The 15,808-nt window shown below is 43.8% G+C and overlaps 1 protein-coding gene across 1 annotated transcript; it reads right to left on the bottom strand.

The window, feature by feature from the left end:
• Positions 1–14,194: 14,194 nt before the first annotated feature.
• On the bottom strand, positions 14,195–15,454 carry LOC129486840 (hsc70-interacting protein-like). The gene has a single exon (XM_055287322.2). The coding sequence runs from the start codon at positions 15,378–15,380 to the stop codon at positions 14,250–14,252; it is 1,131 nt and encodes a 376-aa protein (XP_055143297.1). The 5' UTR covers positions 15,381–15,454; the 3' UTR covers positions 14,195–14,249.
• Between the last annotated feature and the right edge of the window lie 354 nt (positions 15,455–15,808).

Genomic DNA, 15,808 nt, shown 5'->3' with positions numbered 1-15,808 from the left:
AAAATACATATACGCATTCATCATTTCATTGCACTTTGCAGTGTTGTGCTTCACAGATACTGAGTTTTTTAACAAATTGAAGGTTTGTGTTGAGCAAGTCTATCAGCACCATTTTCCACAGCATGTGCTCACTTTGTGTCTCTGTGTCACATTTTGGTAATTCTCACAATCTTTCAAACCCTTTTATTACAATACATACACAAGTATATGCAATTAACTAATCTGTCTATTCTTTAATTTCAACATCCTTCTTTCCAAGAGTCCATTCATCCATCTATTCATTCAACTATTTAGCCACTCTTTAATTCATCATCCATCTACCCACTTATTTTTCCATCTGTTCATCTGTTTACCCATCCATTCTTCCCTTCATTCATTCTCAGTCCATCCATCCATCATCTCTCTATTCAATAAACACTTGTCTATTTATCTTTCCAGGCTCTGTTCAGAACACAAGTGCATAAAAGACATAATCCCTACCTTGAGCAGTTCAGCTTCTAAAAGAATTGAAAGTTGAATAAAAACAAATTACATTAAGTGTGATAAGTATCAGAATAGAAAAATTCTCAGGGATAGGAGGAGATGTGGTTGAAGGAGGCACATTAGCAGGATACCTAGTTACCCAGAGTGTGAAGTCAGCAAAGACTTTCTGGAACAGGTAATGCCTAAACTGAGTAAAGTTGAATAGGAGTTAACAAGGCAAAATAAGAGAAGGTTGGGAAAAATGTTCCAGGTAGAGAGTACACTTGGAAGCATTAACAAGCCTGATGGGTTCTGGAGCTTTTCAAGGGAACCATAACAATAAGGTAAACTAAGCAAGTTGCAGAAATTACCATCCATGTACCCACTAGAATGTCAGCTCCACAAGGGCAGAGACTTTGCCTCATTCATGGTTTTGACGACAGCAGGGTCTGACACATAGTGAGTGCTTAACTAATAGTGATTGGTTTAATAATGCTGAAAATGGGTGGCTGGATTTGAAAATTGTTCAGGAGGTAGAGTCTACTTGACTAACTCAATATAACATGTGCAAACCTGTTACTGATTTTCTTTTCCTTATGAACTCTCACTTTCCTCTGTTATCAGCTCCTTCAACCCATTGGGGGAACTGTTATCTCACTAGTCCATGTAATTTCTGTCAGAGTTTTCTATCAGATTATCTCCCAATCCACAGGAGTGGCCACATGACTCAAAACCACTGTAAATAACAGAACAGCGACCGTATCTCCCCACAGGTTGATGAGAGAACTAGATACTGTCTAGAGTCTCTTCTCATTGTGGCAACAGTGTCAGCCTGAAAGTTCAAGATCTTGTCACCTTATTCAGGGGAAGAGAAGGTGAGACTACATCCTCTTTGCTACCCTGGCCTCCAAAGTCACGCTGCATTCCTCCTGCCACATCCCATTCTCTGAGGCAATCACAAAGACTGACCCAGATGCCAAGGCCCTGGGAAAAACAGACTCCGTGTCTGAATAGACTTTTTAGGAAGATCACATGGAACTGGGAATTACATTGCAGTCTTTTCTTAAGAACTCACATCTTGAAGTAAGCTTTCATATTTTGTTTGATTGTAATATAAAGCCTGTGAAATAGGATGGCAAGATTATAATTTCTGAAAAAGCAAAACTGTGACCCATTTAGATCAATTCGTTTTCCAAGGACTACACAACTAATAGGTGACAGAATGGGAACTAGAGCCTCAATATCCAAAGTCATAAACAAGAGAATCTCCTCATTACCAAGAGATGGTAGAGATGGGATTGTTCCCATTCATGAGGGATCTGCCCCCACGATCCAAACACCTTCCATCAGGCCCCACCTCCAATATTGGGGATTACGATTCAACATGAGATTTGGGCAGGGACAAATATCCAAACTATGTCAGGTGTGATTTCCAGAATCTTTTTAAATAAAAAATGACAGGGATGACATTAGCCAGGTCATAACTCAAAACAAGGGTAACTTCAAAGTTCACTTTCAGCCCTCACAGTCCTCAGAACAGGAGCCCCAAGATGTGGGGAGGTTAGGCAAGGCTAGGACCAGATAGCCCCTCTGACTAAAGCTGGGGTCCTCTCCACAACCCCATTGCTCAAGAGACCACAGACTACCTCGGTGCTGGAGGATTGGGTTTCTCTGGACCGCCCAGTCCACCTGTCCTTCTTATGCAAATGTCATGCCATGCAAATGTCATGTCATGCAGTTCTCTAGGCAAGCCAGACACTGCAAGGAAGCAGACAGGCTGAAACCAGCGGTGAGCATTGAGGGTTCCAGGTACAGAAAGACATTGGTGTGGTGGGTACCTGGCCGAGGGGAGGGGCAGGGGGACACTTTATGAGTCAGTGAGGAATGCAGAAGAGTCATCTCCAGAAGGAAGGGGGCTCTCCAGGGAGGGGAACACTGGGGAACGCACTGGGCCCTGTCTCTATGGCTCTATTCCAGCAACATAGGGGGCCCGCGGGTGTGTGCTGGGACATAGGGCTGACATCCTCTCATCAGTGCCCAGACCAATGCCTGTGTGTCAGGCTGAGGTCTTTGAAAATCTGGAGACCAAGCAGTGTCAAACAAACAAATAAAAAGGCAGTTTTGTGTTTTCATAAAACTTTTTTTTTTTTTTTTTTTGAGAGACAAGAGTCTCACTTTGTCACCCAGGCTGAAGTGTAGCAGTGTGAACTGAGCTCACTGCAACCTCCACCTCCCAAGCTCAAGTGATTCTCCTGCCTCAGCCTCCTGGGTAGCTGGAACTACAGGTGTGTGGCAGCCCACCTGGCTAATTTTTGTGTTTTTAGTAGAGAAAGGGTTTCACCATGTTGGCCAGGCTGCTGTCGAACTCCTGACCTCAAGTGATCCACCCACCTTGGCCTCCCAAAGTGCTGGGATTACAGGTGTGAGCCACCACGCCCGGCTGGTGTTTTTGTGTAACTTATGTATGCTTTTTCTTTTAAGTTCAAGCAATACTGTAAAGAAGAAAGAGATGGTAAAAGGTCATCCAAATTCCCACCACCCAGAAGAAAAACTGTTGTTATTTGGTAAACATCATAGCATACAGTTTATGAATGGACAGCAAGTACTTCCTATCCCGGAGACTCCACAGCAAGTGCGACCGGGGAGAGAACGGCTGTCTGCCTTGTTCCCTAGGGCATCTCCAGCATCTAGAACAGCACACAGGACAGAGCAGGTGCTGAATACATAGGTGTTGAATTAATAATAGAAGTACTTTGACAAAAATGAGATACTCTAGATCACTAGAGTATTCCTTCAAATTTTAAATTAAAACAAAGAAAAGGAAATAAAAATGAAACTCAGGAGAATGCAGAACTTGATAAAAATTTTTACAGCAAAAGATGCTATTTTCTTTTTTTATTATTATTATACTTCAGGTTTTAGGGTACATGTGCACAATGTGCAGGTTTGTTACATATGTATCCATGTGCCATGTTGTTTTGCTGCACCCATTAACTCGTCATTTAGCATTAGGTATATCTCCTAATGCTGTCCCTCCCCCCTCCCCCCTCCCCCCACCCCACAACAGTCCCCAAAGTGTGATGTTCCCCTTCCTGTGTCCATGAGTTCTCATTGTTCAATTCCCACCTATGAGTGAGAACATGCAGTGTTTGCTTTTTTGTCCTTGAGATAGTTTACTGAGAATGATGTTTTCCAGTTTCATCCATGTCCCTGCAAAGGACATGAACTCATCATTTTTTATGGCTGCATAGTATTCCATGGTGTATATGTGCCACGTTTTCTTAATCCAGTCTGTCGTTGTTGGACATTTGGGTTGGTTCCAAGTCTTTGCTATTGTGAATAGTGCCGCAATAAGCATTCGTGTGCATGTGTCTTTATAGCAGCATGATTTATAGTCCTTTGGGTATATACCCAGTAATGGGATGGCTGGGTCAAATGGTATTTCTAGTTCTAGATCCCTGAGGAATCGCCACACTGACTTCCACAATGGTTGAACTAGTTTACAGTCCCACCAACAGTGTAAAAGTGTTCATATTTCTCCACATCCTCTCCAGCACCTGTTGTTTCCTGACTTTTTAATGATGGCCATTCTAACTGGTATGAGATGGTATCTCACTGTGGTTTTGATTTGCATTTCTCTGATGGCCAGTGATGATGAGCATTTTTTCATGTGTTTTTTGGCTGCATAAATGTCTTCTTTTGAGAAGTGTCTGTTCATGTCCTTCACCCACTTTTTGATGGGGTTGTTTGTTTTTTTCTTGTAAATTTGTTTGAGTTCATTGTAGATTCTGGATATTAGCCCTTTGTCAGATGGGTAGGTTGCAAAAATTTTCTCCCATTCTGTAGGTTGCCTGTTCACTTCTTGCTGTGCAGAAGCTCCTTAGTTTAATTAGATCCCATTTGTCAATTTTGGCTTTTGTTGCCATTGCTTTTGGTGTTTTAGACATGAAGTCCTTGCCCATGCCTATGTCCTGAATGGTATTGCCTAGGTTTTCTTGTAGGATTTTAATGGTTTTAGGTCTAACATGTAAGTCTTTAATCCATCTTGAATTAATTTTTGTATAAGGTATAGGGAAGGGATCCAGTTTCAGCTTTCTACATATAGGAGATTCTGGGTTGAAAATTCTTTTCTTTAAGAATGTTGAATATCGGCCCCCACTCTCTTCTGGCTTGTAGAGTTTCTGCAGAGAGATCAGCTGTTAGTCTGATGGGCTTCCCTTTGTGGGTAACCCGACCTTTCTCTCTGGCTGCCCTTAACATTTTTTCCTTCATTTCAACTTTGGTGAATCTGACAATTATGTGTCTTGGAGTTGCCCTTCTCGAGGAGTATCTTTGTGGCGTTCTCTGTATTTCCTGAATCTGAATGCTGGCCTGCCTTGCTAGATTGGGGAAGTTCTCCTGGATAATATCTTGCAGAGTGTTTTCCAACTTGGTTCCATTCTCCCCATCATTTTCAGGTACACCAATCAGACGTAGGTTTGGTCTTTTCACATAGTCCCAAATTTCTTGGAGGCTTTGTTCATTTCTTTTTATTCTTTTTTCTCTAAACTTCCCTTCTCTCTTCATTTCATTCATTTCATCTTCCATCAGCGATACCCTTTCTTCCAGTTGATTGCATCGGCTACCGAGGCTTCTGCAATCTTTGCGTAGTTCTCGAAACTTGGCTTTCAGCTCCATCAGCTCCTTTAAGCCCTTCTCTCCATTGGTTATTCTAGTTATCCATTCATCTACTTTTTTTTCAAAATTTTTAACTTCTTTGCTATTGTTTTGAATTTCCTCCCATAGCTTGGAGTAGTTTGATTGTCTGAAGCCTTCTTCTCTCAACTCGTCAAAGTCATTCTCCGTCCAGCTTTGTTCTGTTGCTGGTGAGGAACTGCGTTCCTTTGGAGGAGGAGAGGTGCTCTGCTTTTTAGAGTTTCCAGTTTTTCTGCTCTGTTTTTTCCCCATCTTTGTGGTTTTATCTACTTTTGGTCTTTGATGATGGTGATGTACAGATGGGTTTTTGGTGTGGATGTCCTTTCTGTTTGTTAGTTTTCCTTCTACCAGACAGGACCCTCAGCTGCAGGTCTGTTGGAGTTTACTAGAGGTCCACTCCAGACCCTGTTTGGCTGGGTGTCAGCAGCGGTGGCTGCAAAACAGCGGATTTTCGTGAGACCACAAATTCGGCTGTCTGATAGTTCCTCTGGAAGTTTTGTCTCAGAGTAGTGCCCGGCCGAGTGAGGTGTCAGTCTGTCCCTACTGGGGGGTGCCTCCCAGTTAGGCTGCTCAGGGGTCAGGGACCCACTTTAGGAGGCAGTCTGTCCATTCTCAGATCTCCAGCTGCATGCTGGGAGAACCACTACTCTCTTCAAAGCTGTCAGTCAGACAGGGACATTTAAGTCTGCAGAGGTTCCTGCTGAATTTTTGTTTGTCTGTGCCCTGCCCCCAGAGGTGGAGCCTACAGAGGCAGGCAGGCCTCCTTGAGCTGTGGAGGGCTCCACCCAGTTCGAGCTTCCTGGCTGCTTTGTTTACCTAAGCAAGCCTGGGCAATGGCGGGCACCTCTCCCCCAGCCTTGCTGCCACCTTGCAGTTTGATCTCAGACTGCTGTGCTAGCAATCAGAGAGACTCTGTGGGCATAGGATCCTCCGAGCCAGGTGCGGGACACAATCTCCTAGTGTGCCGTTTTCCAGGCCCATTGGAAAAGCGCAGTATTAGGATGGGACTGACTCGATATTCCAGGTGCCGTCTGTTACCCGTTTCTTTGACTAGGAAAGGGAACTCCCTGACCCCTTGCACTTCCCGAGTGAGGCAATGCCTTGCCCTGCTTCGGCTCGCGCACAGTGCGCTTCACCCACTGTCCTGCACCCACTGTTTGGCACTCCCTAGTGAGATGAAACTGGTACCTCAAACAGAAATGCAGAAATCACCCGTCTTCTGTGTCGCTCACGCTGGGAGCTGTAGATCAGAGCTGTTCCTATTCGGCCATCTTGGCTCCACCACCAAAAGATGCTATTTTCTGAATATTTTTTCTACTAAAGTTAAAATATATGTCAATAGGCAAAACAGTGAGGTTGCATTTCTTTTTTCTTTTCTTGGTTTTGGCTACATGCTCCAATGTCAAGCAGTAGCATTAACTTCCCACTACATAAAATGAGAAAGTCTGTGCCCCTACCTATGTTTATAATATTCCTCCGTTTCCATCACCTAGTTATTGTACTTTTTATTAGCGATTTTTAAAATTACTTGCAGTCTGTTTCCAAGCCGTGAGTCCCACTCTTGTTTTGAACTACTTGAACATTTGAATGAACTCAGTGTTCATCATTAGCCTATTTCTGGCGTTCTCTCCACCTCTATGTCCTGTGCTGACAGTTGCCTTTCCTGTGTCCCTGGGGTAAGGTATATGAGGAGCTAAGAATGTTTATGAGGCTGCAGCAAAGCCAGTGAGAGGTGTCAAATCTTATGTAGAGCTACCCAAGAATCAGACTCTAACACAGGGATATGTGGACATAGTTTACTCAGGAAAAGATCTCAGGAAGCACCAGGAGCAAGAAAGTGAGGCAGGGAAGAGAACGCCAATGCAGAATGCACCAACGAGCAGGTTACTACTGTGAGCACCATGGCTCAGTCCTATTGGGTGTCTCTGGGAGACAGCAGAGAGCTTGACTCAGCACTGGTGGGTGAAAGAGCTGTACCTGTATCCACCAACTCCTATCTGTTGTTGTCTATGGGCTGCTCCAGGGCTCCTCTGGTCTGCTCTCTGCACAGGCTGAGCAAGCTTCTGCTCAGACACACATGCAGGTGCTTTAGGAAGGAAGCAACAGGCCGCTGAGGGCATCTGGACAGGACATTGACAGCTGCAGGCAGGATGCAGAGATTTTTTCCTAGGTTGCTATTGCCCATGGGTGAGCATCACGTGGGCCCTGATGGATTGCGTATCATCCTGCCCCAGCCTCAAAACAACTCTTCCACTTCTGATCATTTTGGATGCAATGGGAAGAGTAACTCTAGCCTAATGGGCTCAGAGACCCTCCCCCCTTGCAAGCTGATGGTTTTCTGGGAGGAATGCTCATTTTTCAGCTTGACAGAGGGAGCCCTGAAGCCAGCTACCACTGCAACCATGTCTCACTCATGCAGTTCCCCGTCAGTGCAAGTGGATGTCTTTCTCCTCCATTTTTATGACACTAGAAGTAATCCTTGCCAATTATGTAAAATATAGGAAACATAAAAATATGCAAAGAAGGAATAAAATGCACCTGGATCTCATCAGCCAAATATAACATTGTAATTATTTTTGTAATTTATCTTTCATATTATTTTTATTGCACATATGCTTTACATGATTGGGGTCATTTTGTACATACAGTTCTCTGCCCTATTTTTTTAACCTAATGCATCCTTGTTGTTGCTATTATACAGGTTGAACATCCCTAACCTGAAAATCCAAAATTGGAAATGCTCCAAAGTCCAAAACATTTTGAGTGTCGATATGATGCCACAAATGAAAAATGCTACACTTGACTTCATATGATGGGTCACAGTCAAAACTCAGGCACACAACACATAGTTTCTTCAGTGTCCCCAAGGGAAAAAAGATCCTCCCAGCCCTGTTTAGCCATGATGTATCTTTTCTGAGCATGCCCAGATTTTCTCATGTAAGCAAGCACACAAAGGATAATTACCTGACATGTGTGCAGGCTGGAGGCACCAGTGGCAGATTCTCCATGATACCCCACGTGGGGCCAAGACCATCATGCATTACTCGTGGTTTGTTTGCTTATTCTCTGTTCTGTGGTGTAAAGACATTGATGAAAATGTCAACAAGGCCTCCAGATACCCCCATGGATAAGAATGATAAGAAAAAGAGAAAGCATTTACGCTTATAGCATAGAAAGTCAAAGCTGTTGGAGAAACTAGACAATGGTGTAAGTGTGAAACATCTTACAGAAGACTGTAGTGTTGTAATGTCCACCATATAGAACCTGAAGAAACAGGCTGACAGGTCATTAAAGTTCTATGCTGAAGGTGATGAACATACATTTAAAAAATAGAAAAATACTAAATTTTTAGCATCAAGCTAAAAAGGAAGGTCTCAGTTATGTTTTGAAAAAAATGGATCTGTCAGCATTGCAGTGAACACATGCCACTTAATAGTATGGTGATCATGAAACAAGAAAATATCAATCCCAGTGAACTGCAAATCGAAGGAAACTGTGATAATTCAACAAGATGGTTGCAGAATTTGGAGAAAAGACATGACATTAAATTTTTAATGATTTGTAATGATAAAGCATCTGCTGATGATGAAGCAACAGAGAAATTAATTGATGAGTTTGCCAAGGCCATTCCCAATAAAAACCTGATGCCAGGACAAGTCTGTGAAGAAGACTATACTGAAGAAACATCTTGGTTTTGGTGTTATTGCCCAGAAAAATATTAACTATAACTGATGAGACAGCCTCTACAAAAATTAAGGATGCCAAAGACAGAATAAGTGTGTTGAGATGTGCTAATGCAGCAGGCATACATAAATGTAAACTTAGTATGATAGGCAAAAGCTTGCATCCTTGCTGTTTTAAAGAAGTGGATTTCTTACTAGTCTATTATTATGCTAGGTACTTGCCCAGTTGAGCCTCTGATGAGAACACAGCCAAGGTCACCTGGATTGCAGCTTCATGAGAACCTGAAGTAGAGAGCCCAGCTAGGCCATGCCTAGACTCCTAACTCACAGAAACTGATGTAATACAGGCATGTTGTTTTAAGTTGTTAGGTTTTGGTAATTTCTTATACAGCAATAAAAATTGTGCATAAAACTTCCAGCAAGTTACCTTGAAGGGAAAGAGTGCCCCTTCTGACCTGCCCCAAACTGCTGTTGATGTGGAATGTGGATGTTATCAGCAGGGCTTAGAACAGTGCCTAATATATGTTTGGCTGGAGCTATATAAGCTATGTAAGCCATCTTGGGCCATGACACCTCAAAGACAGAAGCTGTATACTGAGGGAGGCACACAGAAAACAGAAACATGGGCTCTTGGTGAAACTGCTGTGTGGCCAGGCCAGCCTGGGCTGCATTCCTTTGGGCTTCATTTGCATAAGAGAGAAATAACTTTCCTCCTGTCTAGGAAACTACAACTTGGGGTTTTCTGTTACATGCAGCAACCCCTAATGCTAACTGATGCAATGGTGAGGTGGGTTAAAAACTCAGGCTTGGAATTGGCTGACCTGGACTTGAATCCTGGTCTGCTATTTTCCATTTGGGTAAATTTTAAAATTCCCTTTACTCCTTTGAACTTGGGTTTCCTTATGTGTAAAATAGAGATAATCATAGTCCCTATTTCATAAGTCTGTGGTAAGAATTAAAAGAAATAATGTAAGTAAAGAGCTGCACACTGCATCCAGCCCAAGTGTTCAATAAATATTAGCTACTATTATTCTCATCTATAGTATTTGTTTAATAAAATGCATGGAATGGCTGCTAAATGCCAGGCACTATACTAAGTAGCTGGAGAAATGGCAAAATTCCTGTTCTCAAAGAACCACAGACTTAAATGAAATATTGAGATGAAAGAAATACAACAGTCTAGTAGCTCAAGTGCCATGCTGGGCGATGGGCAGGCTCTGAGGGCACAAAGAACTCTCACAGTGAAAGGGATGGTTAAAGAATGTTCCACATGGATTAAACTCCCTAACCAAAAGACATAGATGGACCAAACAGATATTTTTAGAATAGGATCTAATAATATGCTGCCTATAAGAGACTAACTTAAGATCTTAACGACACACACAGGCTGAAAGTAAAAGGATAGAGAAACATATTTTATGCAAATTGTAACCCAAAGAGAGTAGGAGTGGTTTACTAATATCAGACAAAACAGACATTAAATCAAATGCTGACACAAGAGAAAAAAAGAAGGACATTATATAGTGATAATGGGGTCAATTCAGCAGTAAGACATAACAATTATAAATATTTGTGTACCAAACATGAGCGATCCTAGATATATGAAGCAAACATTGGCAGAACAGAAGGTGAAATAGCAGAATTCAAAGAAGTTTCCATGGAAGAATTAACATTTGAATGCAGTTTTGAAATACCAGAAAATATTTTCTTAGCTAAAGAAATGAGATAGCAACTAGAATATCATATAACACATACCAGGCACTGTTCTAAGCCCTACTTATAAAAATTCATTAAAACTTACCCCTGCCCTTAAGAAGGAGGTATATTATTTTCCACATCAGAGCAATGATGAAACAAAGGCCCAGTGAGGTTAAGTCATGTGTCCAAGACCACACTGCTAGGAGATGGAAGAACTGGGATTATGACCATTAACGCATGCCCATGTAACCATTGCTCTCTATCATCTTAATGGGCTTGGCATGGTGGGCAGAGGAAAGGGTTGGAGAACAGGAAATCCAAAGTGGATCGGAAGCAAGAGACATCTCACGTGGCTGGAATAAGAGGGGGTGTCAGGGGTCCATTGTGGGAAAAGGCAGGGATGGAGCTGGGAAGGCCTGGTCAGTCATGCTTAAAGGCTGAACCTTTAGCCTGAGATCAATAGAAAGCATTCATGAATGTAAAGCAGGGGAGAGTTAATGTTCAGCAGCCTAGCTTCTTAGATCACTCCTGTTCCAGAGGAGAAGAGTCTGGAGGCCAATGGAGAAGGGTACAGGTAAAACGTAAAGATGGTGGCAGGGCATGATGGCTTATGCCTGTATTCCTAGCACTTTGGGAGGCTGAAGTGGGAGGATTGCTTGAGCCCAGGAGTTTGATACCAGCCTAGGCAGCATAGGAAGACCCCATCTCTACAAAAAGAAAAAAAATTAAAATTAGCCAGGCATGGTGGCACATGCCTGTAGTCCTAGCTACTCAGGAGGCTGAGGTGGGAGCATCACTTTAGACTAGGAGGTGGAGGCTCTAGTGAGCTGTAATCGCGCTACTGCACTCCATCCTGGGTGACAGAGCAAGACAGTCTCAACAACAACAGCACGACAACAATAACAAAATGAAACAAAATGAAAACGGTGATGGGGAAGACAGGAAAACATGATTTCCAGAGATATGAGTTAAACAAATAACTGAAGGCTCAGACGATTAGCACTATGAATGCCTTCATGGAAATGAAAGCAGTAACAAAATCAAAGCCAAAGGGAGCGGACTTTGCATGAGCTCTCTGTATCACACGTTCTGCTCTCTTCAAACCCTGAAGTCATAAACGGGCTGGCCTCTGTGATCTATGAACTACCATGATGCATACAACTGTGGCCAACCCTCTCAGGAAGATTCCAGGCTCTGCTCATCTTTCTCCTGTATTTTCTCTAACGTTTTCTTAAAGGCAGCTTAAGGAACCTGAAAACTTGCATTTGTTACATGCAGCATAATATTCTTCCTGTGAGTGTTTGCAACAAGTCCAAACAAACATCATCAACATATGCCTTATCAGCTATTATGAGTCAGAACTGCCAACTTAAATGTGAAATAAACAACCAAAGGAGCAACCATGTGGAGCAAACAGCACCACACAGGGTGGAGAACATGCTCAGCTGGGGAAAGCACAGTAGAGCGGCTCTTCAGTGGAGCGTGGGCAAAATGCAATATCAGGAATCTTGCAGAATCAAAGAGAAGGCCGGACAGGCAGGCTCAGGAAAAGGCTGGAATCAGGAGCCCCAGGGCTTCAGTGCCAATGTCTCATCAGGGCCTACATTAGCTTCCTCTTGCTGTTGTAACAATTACTGCAAATTTGGTGGCTTGAAGTAACACAAATTTGTTCACTGATAATTCTTCAGGTCTGAAGTCTAAAATCCAGATGTCAGCAGGTTTGCTTTCCTTTTGAGGGCTCCAGGGGAGAATCTATTTTCTGCCTTTTCCAGCTTCTAGAGGTTGCCCACATTCTTTGGCTCATGGCCCCCATATCAAATGCCCTTTTCGCCCTTGCTTCCATCATCACATCACCTTCTTCTAGCTCTGACTGTGATCCTCCTGCCTCCCTCTCCTAAGGACTCTTGTAATTATATTAGTCTACCAGGTCAATCCATATAATTTCCTCAACTGCTATAGTCTGAATGATTTTGTTCCCCCAAAACCCATGTGTTGAAACCTACTCCCTACAGTGGTGGCAGTAAGAGGTGCAGCCTCCAGGAGGTGATTAGATCATGAGGGCTCCATCTTCATGGATGGGATTCATAAAAGAGGCTTGAGGGAACCCGTTTGCTCCTTACACCATGTGAGGAGACAGCTAGAAGTTGCCACCTATGAATCAGAAAGCAGACCCTCTCCAGACACTGAACCTGCTGGAGCCTTGATCTTGGACTTCCCAGCCTCCAGAACTGTGAGAAATACATGTATGCTGTTTATCAATTACCTGGTATCAGGTATTTTGTTACAGCAGCCCAAATGGACTAATACATCATCTGAAATCTTACCCTAATAACATCTGCAAAACTTTTTTGCCACTTATTTATTTTTTATTATTTACTTTTTATTTTTTTTGAGACAGAGTCTCACTCTGTCACCCAGGCTGGAGTGCAGTGGTGCAATCTTGGTTCACTACAACCTCTGCCTCCCAGGTTCAAGTAATTCTCCTGCCTCAGCCTCCTGAATAGCTGGGATTACAGGTGTAGGCCACCACACCCAGCTAATTTTTGTATTTTTAGTAGAGATGGGGTTTCACCATGTTGGTCAGGCTGGTCTCAAATACCTGACCTCATGATCCAACAGGATCATTTGGGAGCCCACCTCAGGCTCCTAAAGTGCTGGGGTTACAGGCATGAGCCACTGCACCCGGTTTTTTGCCATTTAAAATAACATATTTACAGGTTCCAGGGATTAGAAACATGGATATCTTTGGGGGCTGTATTCAGATGACCATGGGGCCAATCACTGGAACAAACGACCTCTGTTCATTCTTCCATCTCATATATTTCTGCCAGAGATTCAAAGTCTGGTAAGATAGTGTAAAGGGCCTGGCTTTGGCCAAACACCAACAGCTCATCCAGGGGTGTGTAGCCCATCCTGACTTATGTCCCACCAAACTGGCCCACAAGTGAGGGAGAATAACTCTTTAAACAAAATTCTTTTTTTTTTAATCCTCTAATGAGTTATGTTTGCCTCACGCTAATAACTTTTATTTCACTCAAATTAGAGCAGTAATCTTCCATACGTAAGTATATTCCCTGCCCAATAGTTCAAAGAAAAAAAATCCAAAGTGATTAGTAAAGAAAAATATAAGAATTAACAGACCTGGCCGGGCGCTGTGGGTCGCACCTGTAATCCCAGTACTTTGGGAGGCCGAGGCAGGTGGATCACGAGGTCAGGAGATCGGGACCACGGTGAAACCCCGTCTCTACTAAAAATACAAAAAAAATTGGCCGGGCGTGGTGGCAGGCACCTGTGGTCCCAGCTGCTCGGGAGGCTGAGGCAGGAGAATGGCGTGAACCAGGGAGGCGGAGCTTGCTGTGAGCCGAGATAGCGCCACTGCACTCCAGCCTGGGCGATGGAGCAAGACTCCATCTTAAAAAAAAAAAAAAATTAACAGCCCTTTTAAATTTGTTTTAAATATTTTGAATATTTAAAAAGTGTTTAAAGTTTGTAATTCCTAATAGGAAAACATTATCTGAATGAATACCCGAATGGCAAACCACTGTAAAATGCTTCAGCTGCATTTGGGGGAGAGGGGTAGGGATTATCTTCAAAGCACCCCAGCTCTCTTGATGAGAAGGTCAGAGGTACATTGGTTTGTATCATTGCAACATCCATAAGGTGATCTAGGTTGCTTTTCCTTCAGCAAGGGCTTTATTTATCAGAAGGGCATTACGCTTGACCTCCAAATTTGGCTGACAATTTACTGATGAGATTCATAACCTTTGGGTTGCTCTGGTATTTTGACATATTTGCTGGGTTCCGAACCACATCCTGGAAGGCCACCATAACTTCTGGATCCTGCATGGCTGCAAGAACCTCTGGATCACTAAGAATTTCATTGAATCCAGGCATTCCGGCCATTCCAGGCATGCCCCCGGCCATTCCAGGCATGCCCCCTGCCATTCCAGGCATTCCTCTGGGAAAATTACCAGGCATTCCCCCAGGAAAGCCACCTGGAAAAGAGCCATACTGAGCTCTTGACTGTCGTCTGGCTTCTTCCTCCCTCTGGGCTCTCTCATGCTCTTCTCGAGCCTTCTTAACTCGTTCTATTCTTTCTTTGATCTCTCGCTCTTCACGTTTTTGCTCATACTTTCTCCGATGTTCTGCAATTTTCTGTGCCCCAGGTTGAACTTCTTTCAGCATTGCACTAGCATCTTCATCATGATCCAATTTACAGGCAAGGGCAAGATCATGGGCTGCTTCTTCCCAGTGTCCTAGAAGTCTGCGTGCTTTCCCCCGCCATTTGTAAGGCTGAGCTGAATCAGGATTTATTTCAATGGCTCTGTCACAGTCTCGAATGGCAGCATTTGGCTTCTGTAATTTGACAAAGACACTGGCCCGCTTGGGATACAAAATGGCCAAGCAAGGATTCAGCTTGATGGCATCTGTGAATAAGTCAATGGCTTTCTGGAGTTCACCATTATTTAGGGCTTCCATAGCAGCCACTTTTTTATCATTTGCCTGATCCATCATCTCCTCCGTTATCTCTGCATTTTCATCTCCCATTTCTTGAGGAGCATCAGTGTCTGGTTCAATCACACCTTCTTTATCAATTTCTAGATCACTTTCCTCACTTGATGGTTCGTCTGCCTTTAAGTCTTCCTCCACCTTCTTACTATCAGGTTTTTCTTCCTTGGTATTTTCTTCTGATTTAGCTTTCTGAGTAGCAGGTGGTACTTTACCTCCCATGCTTTCCACCCACTCCCTCAGGAAGCACATTTCCTCGGTGTGCAGAGCGCTCGGATCCTGCTTACACATTTTCACAAAGGCCCAAAGCTCATTCACTTTGCGGGGGTCCATGGTAGGGAGGTGGTGGGCGAAGCTGGGGGGCTGCGGCCCGGTTCCAGGCCCAGGCACTGGCTTGGCATGACCTTGCAGAAGAGGGCGGCTGCCACGAGGCAGAACAGACTAGAACCTCCCTGGCCGCTGGCTCCTCCCACCCAACGGTCTCGTGACCCCGGGTCCTCCGCCTGCTCATTCCTACTCCCTCTGTGCTGCTCCTGCGTGCTCCCTAGAATCTTCTAGAAGCGTGGCCGTTCGTGCTGTTGCCTGCCTCCCTTCGCATACATTCTCATATTCTTAACTAGGAACCAGCTCCCTGGATGGGGCAACCCCGGAAATGGGCGCCTTCATGGAGGTGGGAGATAACACCCCCTCTAGGGAGCCACGACCAAAAGCACATTGTGTGGCTGCGTGTGCTGAGCAGAGCTCAATGCCCAGACCCTCTA

The sequence above is a fragment of the Symphalangus syndactylus genome, chromosome 7, assembly GCF_028878055.3.
Source record: "Symphalangus syndactylus isolate Jambi chromosome 7, NHGRI_mSymSyn1-v2.1_pri, whole genome shotgun sequence".
Lineage (NCBI taxonomy): Eukaryota > Metazoa > Chordata > Mammalia > Primates > Hylobatidae > Symphalangus > Symphalangus syndactylus.
The sequence above is the reverse complement of the archived record's forward strand: the minus strand, read 5'-3'. Positions and strand labels throughout refer to the sequence as shown.

Excerpts from the sequence above, each read along its gene's own strand:
- LOC129486840 (XM_055287322.2), bottom strand. The coding sequence starts at position 15,380 with ATGGACCCCCGCAAAGTGAATGAGCTTTGGGCCTTTGTGAAAATGTGT.